This window comes from Strigops habroptila, chromosome Z, assembly GCF_004027225.2.
Source record: "Strigops habroptila isolate Jane chromosome Z, bStrHab1.2.pri, whole genome shotgun sequence".
NCBI lineage: Eukaryota > Metazoa > Chordata > Aves > Psittaciformes > Psittacidae > Strigops > Strigops habroptila.
In genome coordinates this window covers 66,094,060-66,112,010 of record NC_044302.2, presented here as the reverse complement: position 1 = coordinate 66,112,010, position 17,951 = coordinate 66,094,060, and the positions used below count along the sequence as shown (strand labels likewise).

General features: G+C 38.1%; 1 protein-coding gene across 3 annotated transcripts in view; it reads left to right on the top strand.

The window, feature by feature from the left end:
• The window catches only part of FOCAD (focadhesin), a 97,418-nt gene extending 81,092 nt beyond the window's left edge, over positions 1–16,326 (top strand). For all 3 annotated transcript variants that reach the window (XM_030511415.1, XM_030511413.1, XM_030511414.1), the window contains 13 exons: positions 531–608; positions 993–1,064; positions 1,230–1,332; positions 2,474–2,554; positions 3,643–3,771; positions 6,570–6,685; positions 7,913–8,170; positions 8,817–8,906; positions 10,049–10,226; positions 11,718–11,815; positions 12,641–12,892; positions 14,028–14,103; positions 15,581–16,326. In XM_030511415.1, coding sequence (XP_030367275.1) covers positions 531–608; positions 993–1,064; positions 1,230–1,332; positions 2,474–2,554; positions 3,643–3,771; positions 6,570–6,685; positions 7,913–8,170; positions 8,817–8,906; positions 10,049–10,226; positions 11,718–11,815; positions 12,641–12,892; positions 14,028–14,103; positions 15,581–15,654 — 1,605 coding nt within the window. In that variant the 3' untranslated portion in view covers positions 15,655–16,326. The remainder of the gene's footprint in view (positions 1–530; positions 609–992; positions 1,065–1,229; positions 1,333–2,473; positions 2,555–3,642; positions 3,772–6,569; positions 6,686–7,912; positions 8,171–8,816; positions 8,907–10,048; positions 10,227–11,717; positions 11,816–12,640; positions 12,893–14,027; positions 14,104–15,580) is intronic.
• The last annotated feature ends 1,625 nt before the right edge of the window (positions 16,327–17,951 follow it).

The window sequence follows — 17,951 nt, the reverse complement described above, 5'->3', positions numbered from 1 at the left end:
CATCATCCAAGGGTAAACTAGGTTATTAAGTGAAGATGCCTTTTGAAATTAGGTGGTACTTGCCAAAATTAGACTAACAGAATGGTGATTATAGTGACTCAGTTGTTACAATAATTTTAATTTATCTAATTGTAATAAAAATTGAGTGTTTGAAATCAAACTCTAAACTTACACATAAAGATTGCAGCTGAAGGAAAGTATCAATAAAGAAATGACATCTCAGAGTTGAATTGCACTGGCATATTTTATGGAATACAGCCTACGCTAGAAGAAGGTGATTTGTCAAGGAGCAGCGCCTGATGATTTCTGATTGCGGGGGCAGGGGAGGAAGCTCCATGTAAAGCCTTCATTCACCAAGAGTCAGATGAGTAATTATCCAGTATGCTGTAGTCTGACCTGGAAAGGTAGTTGGGATGAGAGGTGTACAAGTGATAAGACTCATGGTTTTTAAGTTGGAAGAAACAAGTGTTTTGTCCTACGGTATTGTGTGTGAGCACATTGACTCACTGATCCCGAATTAACGCTTCCAGGGTTCTCCAACAATGCAGCGTCTGGCTGCTGTCAGTGGGCTGGTTGCATTGGCGGGCTCTGAAGGAGGCATGATCCAGGTGAGAGCATGCAAGCAAATGGTACCTTTATCTCTTCTAGAAATTTGGCTAGAAGGCAATGTGGAATGACATTCTTAGAGAAGGCATTATATACCAGAGTACCACGTTTATGCGCTACTGAGTCATACTGAGTGTAAACCAAGTGGGATAGAATTACAATGTGTAAAATGGGGTCTGTTCCGTTTTCCGTTAATATGGCCTGTGTGCATTGCCAGTGGGGAAAAGCTTACAGCCATGTAGGCTTTCTCCTTTTCTCTCCCACTCCTCCACAAAAGGGCATGTGTGCAGATGTAATTTGTCTGTTCAGCACTCATTCTCTGTTTTGGTTTGGGTTTTTTTTCCTTTATAAAATTCACTCCCCCTCCCCCCCCTTTTCTTTGGCAGCTGAAATCTGAGAGAATTCAGTCCTCCCAGTTTCAAAGTAAGCTGAATGAGGTCATCAGAACCCTTACACAGGTAAGAAGTTTCCTCTGTTTCCTGCTTTGGATAATGTACTAGGGTACTGTGACACCTTGAACAACCAGGCCAAATCTGTTTAAAGAAACTACATAATGCCTGTGTCCAGCTTGAATAAGGTCATGTAGGGAACTCTGTCTAACTAGTGGCTTATTGTCTCAACAGATAATTAGTCTTTCAGGGCAGATTGGCCTTCAGACAAATGCAGCAGGACTTTTGGGACGCCTTCATATGTCCTGTTTGTCTTCTACCCAGAACAGGGCATCGGGTAAGATGCTTTATTATTGCTGCTTAAAGGACATACAGAGATAGCAGCTAGCTAAAAAGGCAGCAAGGGACACATCAGATACTATAGGCTAGACACCGAAGCCCTGTTAAATGACATGACAGCCTTTGAATGGCTGTCATGGTCCCATGTCCCGTAAGTAAAGGTTGGAACATAAAGCATGAATCACTGTGCTGAATAGGATTGCCCCTGTCTGCTTTTACTTTCAGTATCAAAATAAGGTTCTGAATTGTTCTGGTCAAATTTGTATATTGCTTCTATCTTTATTCTTTTATAGAATAAACTGTAAAAAAGTTTTATGCTGCATATGGCACATGTGTTTGACATCTACATTATCTACTCCACGCCCTGAGAACTGATTAATCTACTCCGTTTTGTTTTTTTTTTTTAAGTACTTCCTCCAATATGAAAAAGCCAACAGTTAAAACCTGATCCATAACAAGAGCAAGCTGACTTTTCAAAAGTATTTTTCTAAAAGAGATCTGCTCTAGTTAGCTGAAGTCAAAAACCAGTGTTCTGTGCCCTTTCAGTGTAGCAGTTAGCATAGAAATTCATATTTTGTCAACACATCGTTACCTTCTGGTGTTGTTTCAATATCCATTCGTAAAATTAAGGCAGAAGTACACCATTGATGGGAGGGAACTAATGAAGTGGAAGCCATTCCCTTCAGTATGAACCAAGTTGGAACAATATGAAGTATAGATAAATATCCTCATCACAGAAGAATGATTCTTGAAATTTCTACTCTTGTATAATCATGGCACATGTGCCTGAGATTAGATGGATACGGAATGTCTCTGTTGTATTAAACTTACTAAGGTTTTGAAGCTCTCCCTTTTAAAGCCTAGTGGCTGATAAATTTTGAGAAAGTTCTTACCACTGGTATTTCAGTTGGTCAACGAATTTGTTTTTTCAGACCTGGCACATCTCACCAACACAAATGTTTAACTTGCCTTAAAAGTGGAAAAGCCAATACATCTGTCTTGTGGTCTAAATGCTTTGAGTCACCTACAGAATTAGCCCAAACATAGCTCAGTTGGGCCTTTGAATTTACACGGGAGCTGAAGTTTGTAATTTCTGCTGACACGTTTTAGTATATAAAGGGATTTTTTTGTCTTCACAGTTCCTCCAGATTTTGGCTACTTGCCTGAAAACAGCTTTATTAGGGCAGCTGTTGACTTTGCCATTGAAAGTGGAAAAAAAGGTAAGAAGGGATCAAACTACAGTATCCCACTGGGAAATCTGTTACGAGTATAAAAAGTGCCCCTAATAACCTGCTTTTATTTGCCAAAACTTTTCTAAATACTAACTTGAATTTTAGTAGTGTGGGATATTTAATCTCTAAACAAAAAAATTGAATAACACTTTAAAAGATAAAGTAGAATTATGTAGTTAGGCTTTAGTTTTCTCCACTGGATTTTTATGAGTTTTTAAACTCTTTCCATTTCTCCTTGTCTCTGTGCCTGTGGGAGGATGGATCTTCCCTGTGGGAATGAAAGTCAAATTACTTTAAGTGTTCCTGTGTATCATCAGGAATACTCCATCATCAGGCAAACTTCATGCTGCCTCTTATTTCAGTGATCTTAAGATTCTCTGTAACAGAGCGGTATTCAAATGGGTTACTTCTGTCTGATAAATGCAGAGGAACCTGAAGAAAGTATGCTCTTACATGAGGAGTGGTAGTAAAAATATGTCTCTGAGTACAGTGTTAAGGGACATAAAGCAGAGGAGATTATTCCTGTGTGGAGTTAAGTGAGCTCACTGCTGTCCTATGAAGCAGGCTTTGCTTTCAGTGGAGGTAAAAACTCGAATGCCTTGGGAGCCCATGCCTTCCCTCCAACAGGACCTTCACTGAGTTAACCCCGTGTTTAAGTAACACAGTATATAACAAAGGTTAGCACCTGTCTGACACTTTTTCTGGCCTACAGGATGGGGAAGGAGGGCAGTGTCAGGAAACTTTGCTGTTCTCCTACTAACAAATGCGAAAATATGATCCTACTAAATGAGGAATATCTGTAATTAATTCGTAAATTAGCTCAAGGAGAAGAAAAGTTTCTATTTATTAGTAAAAAAAAGCTTTTTTTGATAGGACATTAATGTTAAACACAATTGTTGATTATAAACAAGTGATAGCTTCATCTAAGATATAAACAGATACACCAGTAATTTTATAATGCTTTTCAGTTCTTTATTACATATTGGTCTTCAGTGCAGTGTTAACACATTTTCCTGAGCTGCTTAGCCAAATGTGTGTGTATAAAATTCAGACTATGATTGGATCTTCTGTTGTAGGCCCTGAATCTGTCCCACCTGAGCTGGTAAAAGTAGCACTGGCACCCGTTGCATTAGTTGGAGAAAGCCATCAGTATCCACCTGTAAACTGGGCATCCATTCTTTCTCCTTTGATGAGACTACACTTTGGTAAGATGAATAGTGTTCAGTCTTTTGTACTTGTCACAAAACTTCTTTACTGACACAGCTTTCACAAACTTTAGAGCCCACTTCAGGACTTAAAGTTATTGCAGGGATTGAAGTGTTTACTATACTTTCAAGACCAACTTTTTCATCTTTGCAGGCATATATTTGTGCTCACTGTGTGGACAATTTGTTTTAATGCAAGACAAGACCAGAGATGAGAATTTTGAGCAGTATTAGAAGTTCCCTAAAATGCTGGTGAATTTGGACCAAATTTTTTATTGGAACAGTAAGAAGAGCCCCTCATGAAACTTAACTAATTGTATCTTATTTTCAGTACATGCTAAATGCTGGTCCGATACCTGCATTAGAGGCTGCAGGCAGCTTTATGACAAATTTGAACTGCTTTGTAGTTCATCTTGCTATCACTGGTATGAAATACACTTTTTACTAAATTACACTGGGTGACAGGGAAAAACATATCCCTTTTCCATCATGATCCTGTTGTTGTCAGTGCTTCTAAGAGTATTTTTACTTTGTGCTGGAGAGTAGCTGTGATGCTGAAGTGGTGTGTTGGAAAGCTTGCGTAATACTTTTCTATTCAGGATATCTGTTGGTGCCTATTGTATTTATATATAAGTTTCAAACTCATTTCCTTAAAAAAACCCCAACAAACTACTTTGCAAAGTTTTGTATTCTCTCATTTGATTCCACTGAGTTTTGTTTCTCCTCATCTATGTAACTGTTACCACTGGCCTTGTAGATTCTTTACAACAAGGCTGGGCAACTTTACAACTAGGTTAGTGCTGTTGTGTTTAAATTGGTGTGCTGTAGAGCCCAGGATATGGAAGATTGTTCTTATTCCTTTCTGGTGTTTATTTTACTTATACAGAGTGCTTGTATAAGCGCTAGAAATCATTGAACTGTCCTGCAAGGATCAACTACGTGCTAGATGTAGAAAGGTTTGGCTACGTATCAAATGTTTTTCCTTATACTTGAACAGCAACTTCTGTTTTACTTGGAATTCTTGCAGTTGATTGTACAATCTTTTGTAGGAGTAAGTGAAAGAATTTCCTATACTGAACTCTGCAGTCCATGCTGATGCAAATTTCCGTGCAACTTTATGAATAGCTGAAACTTGTTAAATGTATGGGGGATTTTCTTATTCCTGTTTTTCACTTAGGAGTCTTACTTTTGTAAATCAGGGGAATTCCAGAGAAAACAGTACATTGGCATTTATGGCTTTTTTTTATTGACTTCAAACAGCATCATGGTCTACATTTTTATGCATAATTTCTCTTGGCTGTCCCTCTGTAGTGGTGTGAAAGTTGCACATCCTTCCAGGTTGGATGGAGCCTTGGGCTACATGGTCTAGTGTAAGGCATCCCTGCCCATGGCAGGGGGGTTAGAACTAGGTGATCTTAAGATCCTTCCAACCCTAAGTATGCTATGATTCTGTAATTATATATACATGCAGAAATAGGTCTTGCTGTGTGCTAGTGAGCAATTTTTATGTTGTGCTGGAAAGCATAATGCAGAACAGTTGTATTATGACCTAACAGTCCACCTGGAAATGTGGCACTCTAACAGTTTTCTTGGAACAGAAATTCATTTTTTAATGAAAATCAGACTTATATGCCCAATTCTCTCAGATTCTCTAGGTCACTGTTATTCATGTCTGAGAATTCATGACTTTTTATGAGCTTTAAATGTTTCACAGATTACACTGTGAAGATTTGTTCATCTGTAAACATGCTGAAGACAAGAGCTTGCTTTCCCATGTTATAAGGTTTATTGCAGTTGTTACTGAGCAGAAACAATATAATGTGATTGAACTAATACCTGATTGTTATTCAGTAGAGATCTGAACAGTCATAAGCAAATCATAATCTGGTTCTTAGCAGTCCAAGTTAGTGAGAGGGAATTTCTGAATTGGTTACCAAAGTATCTTGTAACAATTTAACCCTTTCCAAGTTCTGCAAATTATTTAACTTCTTGTATAAGATATTGTATTTCAAAGAGCCTGATGCCAGACTCTTAAATCTTTGCTTTGTTCATGCACTAATGTTGGTGAACTTTATAAAAGTCATGCTATATAGATTGACACTTTCATTACTAAAAGAACATTTTAACTTGCAGTGTAGCTATACAAGTTTTATGCTGACGTGTAACAGTAATGTATCTTCTGTCAAATGGGTCAAACGCTGGTATAATAATTAAATTGTTTATCCTTACGTTGCTGTAGCAATCATGAACTTTCAAGAGAAACTAATAAGGATCCCATAACCATCATAACCTGTAGGCACAGTAAGATCTTCCCATGTGTTAACCTGGAGAATGCTGCAACCAAGCACCCACAGCAGTAACATTGACTAACCTCTGTTCTGTGACACACTAGATGAACATAGGGTACATGGAAGAGTAGAAACATGTGAACAAATGCTAATTACTCCTACATTTAACAGGAAGGAATAGTTGACTCATTTCTCCTTCTGTAGATTAAATCTTCTCTATATTTGGCAGGGAGGTTTTTTTGCTCTTTCTTTTCTTACCATTCCCACATTTTTATTCTTGAGTGAATTGAAATGAGCTTGATCAAATCTTGAGATTTCTTGCTGAAAGTGCATGAATGGGGAGAGGAGATTTCTAACATGTATGTGTTAAAAGCTTTAGCAGCATCTCTAGAAAATCAGGTTTTAATGCCGTGCTTTAGTAGAACAATAACCCTTCATTTTATGAATTGAGAACAAATTTAAAGTGAAAATAATTTCTTCATAACTTCTGTTTATTTTCTTCTGTTTTAGGTGATGAGGTAAAACATCTCTGCCTTCAGCTGGCTGTGACACAGGCCCAGTCATCTCAAAATGCCGCAATGCTTTTGGGGATGTGGGTGGCACCTCCCCTTGTCTACAGTCTCAGTGTATGTATGCCAGAAAATTTATGGGAGCTCAGCACCTCTTTTCTATAAGATTCATCAGTGATGATGTTTAGGATGTCACACCCAAAAGGGATTACTGGGTTCAGAATTCTGCAGAAATACTGTTTAGCCAATATTTACAGTGAGAGAAAGGCTATTCTGGGGCCTTGAGATTCAAAGCAGTCTTAAGATCTGCTACACTGGTTTTACTTGGATTGCTTAAGACTTTTTTCCTCTCTCTCTTTTTATGCTATAGTTCTGATAAGCTAGAGATGTAAGAAGCCATAACATGAGGGGAGAAAAAGTGTCTTTTATTACATGAATTGATAGTCTTAGAAAAAAATTCCCACCTATGTGTCCAAAAGCTTTCCTGTTTCTTCCAGCAATGTCTCTTGATCTAGTAAAATGTGTTACTTCTTGAAAACCTTGAATTAGTTCTGTAGACAATCAATAGACTAACCTATAGTGCAATCAAATTTGGGCTTATCCTCCACTACAGTGCAGTTATTCTTACAGAGTTACAACATGGGCACCATGATACAGTATATAAACCTCCTTGAATCCCACAGTACACTTGTTTATGCAGTTCTCTCAGTTTATACAAGTTGAGGATCAGGATTTCTGTGATCTTTTCCGTTATTTCAAGGGGTATTTTTGTCTTGTAATTTTTAATTCATTAGTCTTCACAGATACACGCACACTTTGTGGCAATTTTAAAATATGTTATTGGTAAGGTACCAAACAAAAGATGAGCGCCAGTTTCTCACTGCAGTGGGCATTAAAGGTCACAAAATGAGCTTGGCCACAGAAAGTGTAATCTTTGGATTCCTTTAAGGTAATTACTCATTCTTCCTTGCTAGCTAGCGGTATTAATGGTGCTAGGGGTACCATACTTCTGTCCTTGGTTGTCTAGTCAGTCTGTATGCTTTATGTAGGAATGCACTGGGCACCATGTAGGGAAATCACAATTGTCCTGCCAATACAGAGATACAAGGTTCATTGAAAGAAAGTTCCTCAGTTTTTAAGGAAAACAGAATATTGACATGTTTGAACTTTTTTTAATTCAAGCAAGTCATCAAAAGAGGGAATAAGAGTTGAGAAGTATTTATGACTTTGAATGCTTTTCTAAGTGTTTTGAGTCACTTTTGTATAATTTCGTCCTTTGTAACAGTAGTTGAAGGTCATTAAAGAGCTATAATCTGAAACTAAGCAGAAGTTTTTTCTTTTCAGGTGAAAACCCAGAAATACCTTTTCATGTCCCTCTCCCTGTGGATGAAACATGTTGCAGAAGACAAACTACAGTCTTTTACAGAAGTGTTTCTGATACAACAGTTTGGAGTGAACTGCGGAAAAACCCCAGAAATTTGCCAGTGTGTTTTACAGGGTCTTATGCAAGCAATGAAACTTCCAGACCTTGCCCAGTACTGCTGGAGCTTTCTGTGCAAGGCTGTGGAGAAAATATTTAAGCTTCTACCAAATGAGGTTCAGGTAAGGAATAAGCATGAGAGGTATGAACATTGTAACTGGATATTTTTACTGATGTTAAGTCCCATCTTTTTGCACTGACTCATCAGATTTTAAATATGAAGAGGATGTAAAATTTTAGTGATAGTAGTTAAGATGCCTGGATAATTTCAATTTTAGTTACTTTCAGATATTCTTTAGAATATGACTAAGTTGTGAAACCAATTTAATGTACACTTTTCGCTCATAAATGATTTGTTAATGGAAAAATTCAGTATAAGTACTGAAATAAATGTTACTGAAACAGAAGCAGAATACAACCAGAAGACTTGGATTTTTTTTCCTCACAGAAGATTCAGCTTCGCACAGTGATTTTTAAAAAAAAATAAAATCTAGCTACAGAAAATATCTCCAAGAAAGAAGGGCATTTTTTTCATTAAAAGTAAAACAAAATCTTTGGAAGTTTTCAGATACCATTATTACTTAATAATTAAGCAGATTGAAGACCCCAGCAAATACAGAATTTCTTAAATAGGATAAGAAAAACAGGGCTAGAAACTAGATTAAATATTCATCATGATAATTAACAAAGTTCCTGGACTCACCAGTTTTAATCATGAAGAAACCTGGAATTTTACATCTCAACATGCATTTGCTTTTCTGTTCCCAGAGAAGTGAACTGGAGATGTATGTCGATGTAGCAAAGTGTATTTCAGAAATGCCCGATTCGGAGATTGATCACATTGTCCAGTTCTCTCAGGTAATTGTGTTTTACTCCTGGTCTTTTACCATCAAATCATGTAAAACAAGCATGCCTTACCATTTTTTTGGTCACCAGCTCATTGGGAGCATAGATAGGTAAGAGTGTTCTGGCTCTAATTTGCAGGCAGCAGAGAGAAGCCAAGGTTGTAAGAGCCCATATCCAAAACTTTCTCTAGGCAATTGAAATATTACTGATTTCACCTGGGAGCTTTGAACTGCAGAGTCTTATGTAACTTGGTCAAGTTCAGGCAGGGCTCTGTTAGCAGAACATTAATGCTGTTAGATCTTCTGAATCCCAGACCAGTGATGAAAACAGCAAATTATAGTCCTCTTTGGTTAACATAACGACTTACCTGAAACAGACTGCAGATGCATTCCAGTGATTAGATGTGCTTAAATTGGTGGATCCTCACTTCTGTTAAAAATGTGAAATACTTTGATTGAACAAACTTTCATTCTTGACTTAATGTGCTATATTTGTGTTCACACTCAGAATGTTTCCTGGTGGACAAGATGGTTAAGGATGACAATAGAATGAAAAGCTTTCCGTTTCTAGCTCACCAGTGGAATCAATTAGCAGCGGAATTCTTAGCAGCTGAAGTGCTAAGTAAATTACATGTGTGGAAGGACTTGATGTTTTTAGATGAGGTTGTTATAAAAAAATCCATGACATAAAACCATGTTGTGCTGTTTACTGGCAGATTCACTAGAGAATCAAGCATTTAAATAGGTTAGGAAAGCTGAACTGTCGTTTCCTTATATCTTTGAGCTCTTATTTCCATACTGGAAAATGCCATTTAAGAAAACCATTTTTGTCACTGCAGTGAGTCTGTCTTTGCAGGAAGACTTGCCTATCCAGAACTGTTGGGCTGGCTCATTTCAATTTAAAGGGAAATGTAAAATTTAAAGCAGTATCAAAACAGTAAAAATGTACTGAGTTGTACTTTGCTGGACTATTTAGAAGCACATAAAATAAAAGTAATATGTAGTCTTCTGTTTCGTAATTTTTCTTGAAGAAAAATGAGCTAGTTAAATAATCAAATATTTTCTCCCCTTTTTTTGTAAAGGGGAACGCAGCATCTATGGTTTCCATGAGAAAGGTACATTTTAATCTAACATGTTTTTTAATTGCATTTGCAGAGCAATATAGAGAAGGCCACATTCACGAAGTTGTATTTAATTTCTCAAGGCAAACTGCCTCTAATGAACTTGAGTGCTGTGATTGATACTGTGGCAGTATATCACAAGAAAGAAAATATTTCATGGATGCTGTTGCATAGTTTCCTTCATGCTCGTATTGTAAGCCATGAAAATACAGGTAAGGTCAAGCTTAAAGAAGAATCAGTAAAAATATTAATAGATATTGATGTATCCATGGATTGTAATAATTTTAAGATGGTTTAACCCAAGTGTTTCCAAATTTCTCCATACTAGAAACTACTCAATCTTCAGAATTTTTCTGCTCTTCAAATACTCTTCAAATACCACTGGAGTCAGAATTCAGAATGTGGGAGGAATTTGAAAAAATTCAAATACTTGTGTCAGACATTGCTTTTATGTTTTTCTCCAATTCTTTGTTTCTGTGGATTAGCTACAAGTTATTTATGTTAGACAGGTGGTTTGCAGCCCAGATTTTGATCTAGCTTTGACTAGATCTGTATCTCCTAGTATTCGTAGACTTTCAGCGTAAGGTAGTGTTTGTTAGAAATGTATATAGCACATTGAAGACCAGTCATAGTGCAACTCTGATAACCGTCAGATCTACTATCTGACTTGCCAATGTGTGACACAGTAGGTAGGGGGGTGTTCCTGTGAGACAGGTTGAACCAAGGAGATAGCTTGTTTTTCTGAGCTGCTTGTACTGAGTTAACACAGGAAGCATTGTCCTTCTGCATCTTTGAACCGCATCAGATAGTATCTGGTGGGTTAATGAGTTCGGTTGGGTCAGCTAGGGCTCTAATAAAGCACTGGAGCAAAAGAAGTAGCAGGATCACATAGGAAGATAAAGGAGGAAGAAACAGCAAAGATGAAGAGAGGCAAGAATGAGGTTTTGTCATTTTCATGGCAGAAAGATCTTTGGCTGGCAGTATTCACAGAACAACTTCAAAGCATTATATTGCTAGATGCTTAGCTGCAAGCTGTGGTTGAAGAACTTCAAATGGTAATGAGTTTTGAATGTGTGAAGTGAAACTTTGCGTAAAAGAGGAGGCAACATGTAAAGAGTACAAGGAAATGGTAGTGTATGAAGTAACGTGGTCTCAAAGGTGGAGACTGTTACTAGTTTTTAGGAGGTAGAACAGATTTGGGGCAGCAGAATCCCTAGGTTGAGGGTTGATTTGATTTGTATGCCTAGACTGTATTTTACTGATCCTCTCTGCACTGTAGGAGGATTTTCGCAGCACTCACCACTGTACATTATTGCCCAATGTACAGTGACATCAGTGCTAGACTTAGATGAAGTACTGTGACAAAAATTTCAGGGAGGCTTTAAGATTCTGTAGTGGTCGTATATGCAGACTGGGTTAATGGGACCTGTAGGCTGTCATGTGAAATAATTCTTGCTCAGCATTCCTTTTTCTGTGTGTACAGTGTGTTGCCTGCATTATAAGCAAAGGGTTTGTACTGTTTAATTGCCCATATGCCTTCTGTCAGTGGCAACCATGAATCAAATGTGATAGTGGTATTCATGATCATTGTTCTTCCACAGTCAGTGCTTTGTTACTATAGTGATTCCCTATGCTTGCTTTTCAGTGAAAAAATGGTGCATTCCAGTGTTTTATGTGAGTCAATGTTCTTGTTCTCCTTCTAGGAGTGCTGAAAAGAATGGACTGGATGCTAGACCTGATGGGCTACATCAGAAATTTAGCATACAAGTCAAGACCCTTAGAAAATGTCAATCTTAAACAGGTAGATCCTGTGAAAATAATTTGCAGCTTTCAGGAAAACAGGTTTTGATGTATTTCAAATTACAGCTCAGCAATAAGTAGCGTTCCCCATGCTTTTATATTTTAGATGATTGTCATCTTACCTCCATAGAGAAACTCTCAATTTTTGTAAATGTATGTGTATTTAAAACTCATACTTTAAAATAACCATGACATTTAAATGATGATAGAAGCTAAAGGCAACTAAAGGAAAACATTGTTTCAAATCTACTGTATTTAGAAAAATTAAAGGAAAAATTTGAATTCACCAGTAGACCTGTCTAAGCAGTTCAGAACTGTGCAGCTGCTGTTTCTAAGAGGGTTTGTACAGTTTTAGGGAACTAATATTATTTATTGTACAACAAACAGCTGTTTATTCTTACATCTGTTCAGCTATTCAAGTCTTCTGGTTGAGGACATAAAACAAGCTGCTGTTTAGATCAGAAAAGCATTCGTTACATTGCCGCAATATTTCACAACCATTTGTAGCACTGCAAGGGTGACCATCTCTAACTTCCCTCAACAGTCAGCTTGCTGTAAAGAAGTTATTTCCCCATTTTAAATGAAATGTGGATCAGCATTAATCTAAACAATGATTTTTAGAAGAGTGGTTTTGCTTTGCTTTCTGTAGACATTTTAGTTTGATTGGGAGTTCAGAAAAAGGCTTCTGTTTCTTCAAGTGTAAGAGAATATTAAGATATTTTTATTTCTTGCATTTTGGATGTTAGCTGAATTTTCAGATGTTTGTTTTAAAGAGCAAGCCATCACCTGGATTTTCAGTTTGCATTTTTGCCTTTTTCCTTTTTAGTTCATAGATTTCCTCCTGTGGCTGTTTGCAGCATCTGTGGTAGCCTGGGCTGACCATGGTGCGCCATTACTGCTTGGCCTCAGTGCTAACTGGTTATCGTGGAAGAAGCAAGCAGCATTACCAGAATTACCTGAGGATCCCATTGGCAAGCACCCCATTGACAAGCTTGCTGTGCAAGAGACTCTCACTCTCCTTCCAAGCAGCATTTCCCTTTTGCTGGCTAAAGAGCCTTGGAAAGAACAAACACAGAAGGTAAAATTGCATGTAGTAGTAAGCATTTTCCAAGTGTCAGAAAACATCCAGGGTTTATTAGTCAGCTCAAGTCTAAAGTGGAATAGTTGTTTTCTCTGTATCTATCACATCTGACTTGTGATCTTGTTTTTCTTTATTTGTAATCAGATATGAACGTAGTTTCTCAAGTGAAATGTGAGAGTTGCAAAGAACAAAAATCATTAGTGTTGGAACTCAAGAGGATACAGATGGGATAGGAGAGTTGGCAGCTGCTGATAGCAAGTCAGTCTTCTAAACACTGAAGGACAGATCCTCTGCAGTTTGACTTCTCCACAGTGGCAATTTAGGGCAAAGATCTGTATGGTTTATAGTATGTGTCACTTATTTTCAGGTATAATTTTAAAATAAATGTGGAAAATCGTGCATAATTTGGCAACCCTACTGTAGATTGCTTGTGATGAAAAGATGAGGAAATATTGTTATAAACCTATAGATTAATAGTTAGCTGTTTTGTGCAAACCAGAATCTGCTAAGGACTGGTTCCTGTACACTCCCGTGCTCAGTGTTACCACTGCAGTCAGAATTCAGAATGTGGGAGGAATGCAGGAGTGGGCTGTTAATATGCAAATGCATGATTAGGCTTTAGGAAACAGTTGAGACTAATGCCCTGAAAATCATCCTGATAAGTTTGAAATACCACGTTGTCCTCCAGGCACCCTGTGCTGCTGGAAACACAGTGAAAAATGAGAGAGGTCAAAAGAGGGACAAGGGCAGTTAAGAGTTCTGAGGATTTGCAGTAAAATGTTTGAGCAAGAGCATGATAAGAAAGGATCATATTAATAGGTTAAAGGCATGAACAGGCAAGGTGGAGGCAAAGTATTTACTGTTCCATCTTCATTACAAAGAATTACTGTTTAGGTAATGAGATGGAACAAAGGGAGTTTCAGATCCAGCTGTGGGAGAAATTGCACTGACAGTGAGATGTACTCTAGGGCATTTGGATAGTTTGGGCAGAAGTTTGATTGGCCACTGCCTCTGATAGATAACTGAGAGTTTAGCTGCAATCAGATGTTGCCTGTCAAACTGAAAAGAATTTGTGGTGTTCTGATACAGAGGCTGTTTTAATTGAGATTTTCCTTTATATTTCAATCTTTAGTTTATTGACTGGCTAATCAATATGGTGGAAAGTCCTAAGGAAGCATTATCAGAATCTTCCATGGACCTGCTGAAAGGTAGGATATTTTTAATTGGGTCCTTATTTTTCCATGACTATCAGTACAGATCAAAATCTAGTTGTTAAAAGAAGTGAGATGAATCTATACTGTTAGCATGTGTAGGAGAGCTCTATTTTGCCTTAAGAAAACCCACACAGCTAACTTAGCATTCCTGTCTCTAACATCTTTTATTTGCTGTCTCATCGGCTGACACTTACAATGTACTGCTGAAGATTCAAAGGACCTAAAGGTACATATGGCCCTACAAGGGTATTTAAGTGATAGATCTGACAATTATTTTTGAGTTACCTTTAAAAATAAAATGCAACATATTATTTGGAAACCCTCCGTTAGTGGAATAGCAATCACATAACAATTTATTCAGGTGCAACTGAAGACTGAACTGTGGGGAACGGATAGGAGACAGGCAAGGAGAGCCTAGTAGAGTAGTCTCACAAGAAAAGATAGAGGAATGATGGTTGCTGAAAAGATGTGTGAAAAGAAAGATGGAAAGTACATGATATTTGAATTACAGTAATGCTGTGTGGCCCTAGCATGCACCCCATTGTTCACCTAGATATGTAGGACTGTGAATATAATCTGTGCAAGTGATTCTGAGAGGACACCACAGGTACTCTCCAGTGCAGGCAGTGTGCTCGTGCTTTTTCTCATTAACACAAGGCACCTTCTTTGAATCACCTTTTTTACTGGACTTAAATATGGCTTCTTGAATTCCAGTTATAAATTCTTTGCATTACTAGGATAATTAGCCCTGTTTTGAGGGTCTGCAATCTTTAGTCACCCTCTGATAAATTTCAAAATTCCCCTGTTGTCTGCTAATCTCCGCCAGAAACAATGCTAAGGGTTGTTGGAGAATCTCCACTGTATATCAAAGGATCCCGATATATACAGAATATTTTCAGTATGCTCTGACTGAGATGACTCACTGTATCCCTTGAGCTTTCCATTATTTTTTGCTTTTAAGTACTAGATCATAAAAATCCCGTCTGGATGACAGGAATGTGGCTGGTTTGGTTACTGGATTTTGCTTAAACACATGATCTTTTCAGATTGAATTGGAGAATCAGTGAATTGCATTTCCAAACAGTGAATTGCACAGAGGACGTAACACATTGTACTTTCTGCTTCTGTCCTTTCCCGTGCCTCCTATATCCCCTTTTGCATCATTGCTCATTGAATTCAAACTTTCCACAGTGTTGGTTGATCTGTGTGGTCCTTCAAAGTAGGAGACATGCCATAAAGCAGATGAAAGGCCTAGTACAACATCACGTTTCAGAGGGGTATAGAGACTAGTGTTTCTTGTGAACAGTGGAAGTAGCAGCAGAAACTGTCAGGCCAGGAAGTGGGAAAGTCATTAAAAGATTCAGGAAAAGAGAACTGAATCTATACCTGTGTTAATAAAATGACTAGGGAGAATACTCTAACATCCTTTCTGGACTGCACAAACTAATGTAATTTGTCTTTGTCTTCACAGTTACACTTATGGCCTTGAGGTCTGTTGCAGAGTTCAGGAAGAAAGCAGTGTGGACCAAAGCTTATGGGTGGTAGCTGCAAGCTGTATCTTATCCAATGAAGAAAACTGCACATCCTTTGAAAGCATAATAGTACTACTCAGGCATCAAGAAGACCAATTTCAAAGAGGTTTCCTATCATGAGGTTTTGGCTTTTTTTGGTTTGTTTTGTTTTTTGTTTGTTGGTTTTTTTTTTTGGTTGTTTTGTTTTAATTTTTTTACCTCCTTTTGAAGACTCATAAGATAAAAAACAGTATTTGTTTTTTCAGTGATGGGGTGGTGGTCTTTTACAAACTACTTAGCATGGTTTGTGCTGTGCTGAAGCTAAACAAGAAATACACATTCAGTTGTTTCAGTTGTATTGTTTCAGTGGCACCTGGAGAGCCTTAAAAGTTGGAGTCTGAAAAACTCATGGAAGCTTGCTAATAAGAGTGGGTGGAAAAAAATAGAAGTTTGGATTCAGCCTAATTACTGAAGTATGTTTTAGGGTAACAGACTTCTGAATGAGCATTACTTTTTAACTGATAACCCTTTTTTAGTAACATCATGATGCTCTTGCACAGTAGCGCAAGAAGGTATATTGAACATATTCAACACATTAAAGGTATATAACCTGAGTGGGGTTTATGAAATGGGTGATATGCTTGTCCATTTTGCAACAGCTGTATCAAGATTGTTGAAATAAAATAAGACCATGGAAATAAATTAATGATTCTAATGGCTGCTATGTCCCCAGCTCCAGGGCAGTTGACGTTTTCTTTCCACTTATAACTGTTCTTGTCTCTTTTATTCTCTTTTTGCAGATGAGAGCTTTCCTCTGCCTCTAGGCAAAAGTGACAATATAGCAACTCTCTTCAACCTTTGCCATCTTAAGTAGAGTAGCCCCTGCCACTTTCCTTATTAAATAATCTTCTCTTTATAAAGGAATAGAGAAACTTCCTACTTTGCAATCTTCCCGAGACAGACCTTAAAAGTGGTTTTGTATTTAGCAATCCTCACTAGTGTAGGCAAAAATTAACTGAATATAATTGCTTGGGTACTGGTCCCTGGTGTTTTCCAAAGCAGTACTAATGAGAGCATTCTTGATTTTGACCAGCTTGCATGAAACATTACCACCCTGTAATCTGGAGTCACCACCCAATGCAGGAATTCTCTTAATTTCAGGACCAGTACCATTTCCGCTGTGGCGAAAATTCTCCTCTGACTTCTTTATGGGTTTTTCTCACCTTTTCTCACCACTCTAAGAAGTTTACTGTGGGATGGCAGTGAGCTTCCCACAGTGATCAGACATTTCTTCAGACATCGGATGTGTGGAGGATTAACACAGTACATGTTTGTATTCCCAAAGTAGTGTATAGTAATGGTAATTTCTTGCTCTCTATGCAGCTGTATACTGAGAAGACAGTCTAAAGGTGAATGTACAGAAGGATTCACTGAAAAGCAGTTATCACAGAGTCAGTGTCTCCTGACATTTCCATTTGTGTTCACTCCTAAGTAACCTTTAACAAAGCCAAATATGTCACATTTTCATTGTGCCATCTCTAGTGCACTGTTTCAAACTAACTTACACCATTACTCACCTGAGTTTGCATGCGTGTTAGCCTTTTAATTCACTTTAAAAGTTTGCCTTATTTTAAAGGTAATCTCTGGGTAATGCACATATGCTGTGTTTTAGTTTGCATAGGGGAACAGTATATAAACATCTGAATTAAACCATACTGATATACAGTAGGTATTACGTATCTTGGCTTACAGTTGGTAAGCCAAGAGATGTCATAGCACTACCTGAGGGTGGCAATCTGAGCTGGCTAACGCAGCTCCAGGGAGCACTGCGGTTGAGGAGCATAACTGAAATGCTTGCACACCAGTGCACAGAGTATGAGAAACAGCGTGAACTGGAGGCGTTGGTCAGTTCCCAGAGCTGTGATGTGACTGGTGAGACTTGGTGTGATGAGTCCCACAACCGGAGTGCTGGGATCAGGGCTGCAGCTGTTCAGGAGGGGTGAGCAGGGCAGGCGAGGCAGAGGAGTTGCACTGTGTAAAAGGAGAGCTTTGACTGTACAGCCCTTACAGTTAGGGGTGATATGGTTGAGAGCCTCTGGGTGAGGATGAGGGGGATGGAAAACAAAGGAGATGGTTGTAGGTCCCTTCCAATTGGAACTATTCTGTACTAAATAGTATACTCAACAACTCTGTGTGTTCAGCCCACAGGAATAAACTAGAGCTGGCCTGAAGTAAAACCCTCTAAAAGGCAGGTTAAGTTGCCTGTTGGGTCCTCATTGTGAATCATTTCGCCTTGTAGTTCCATTCGTATTGGGCTGCTGTGCCTGCAAG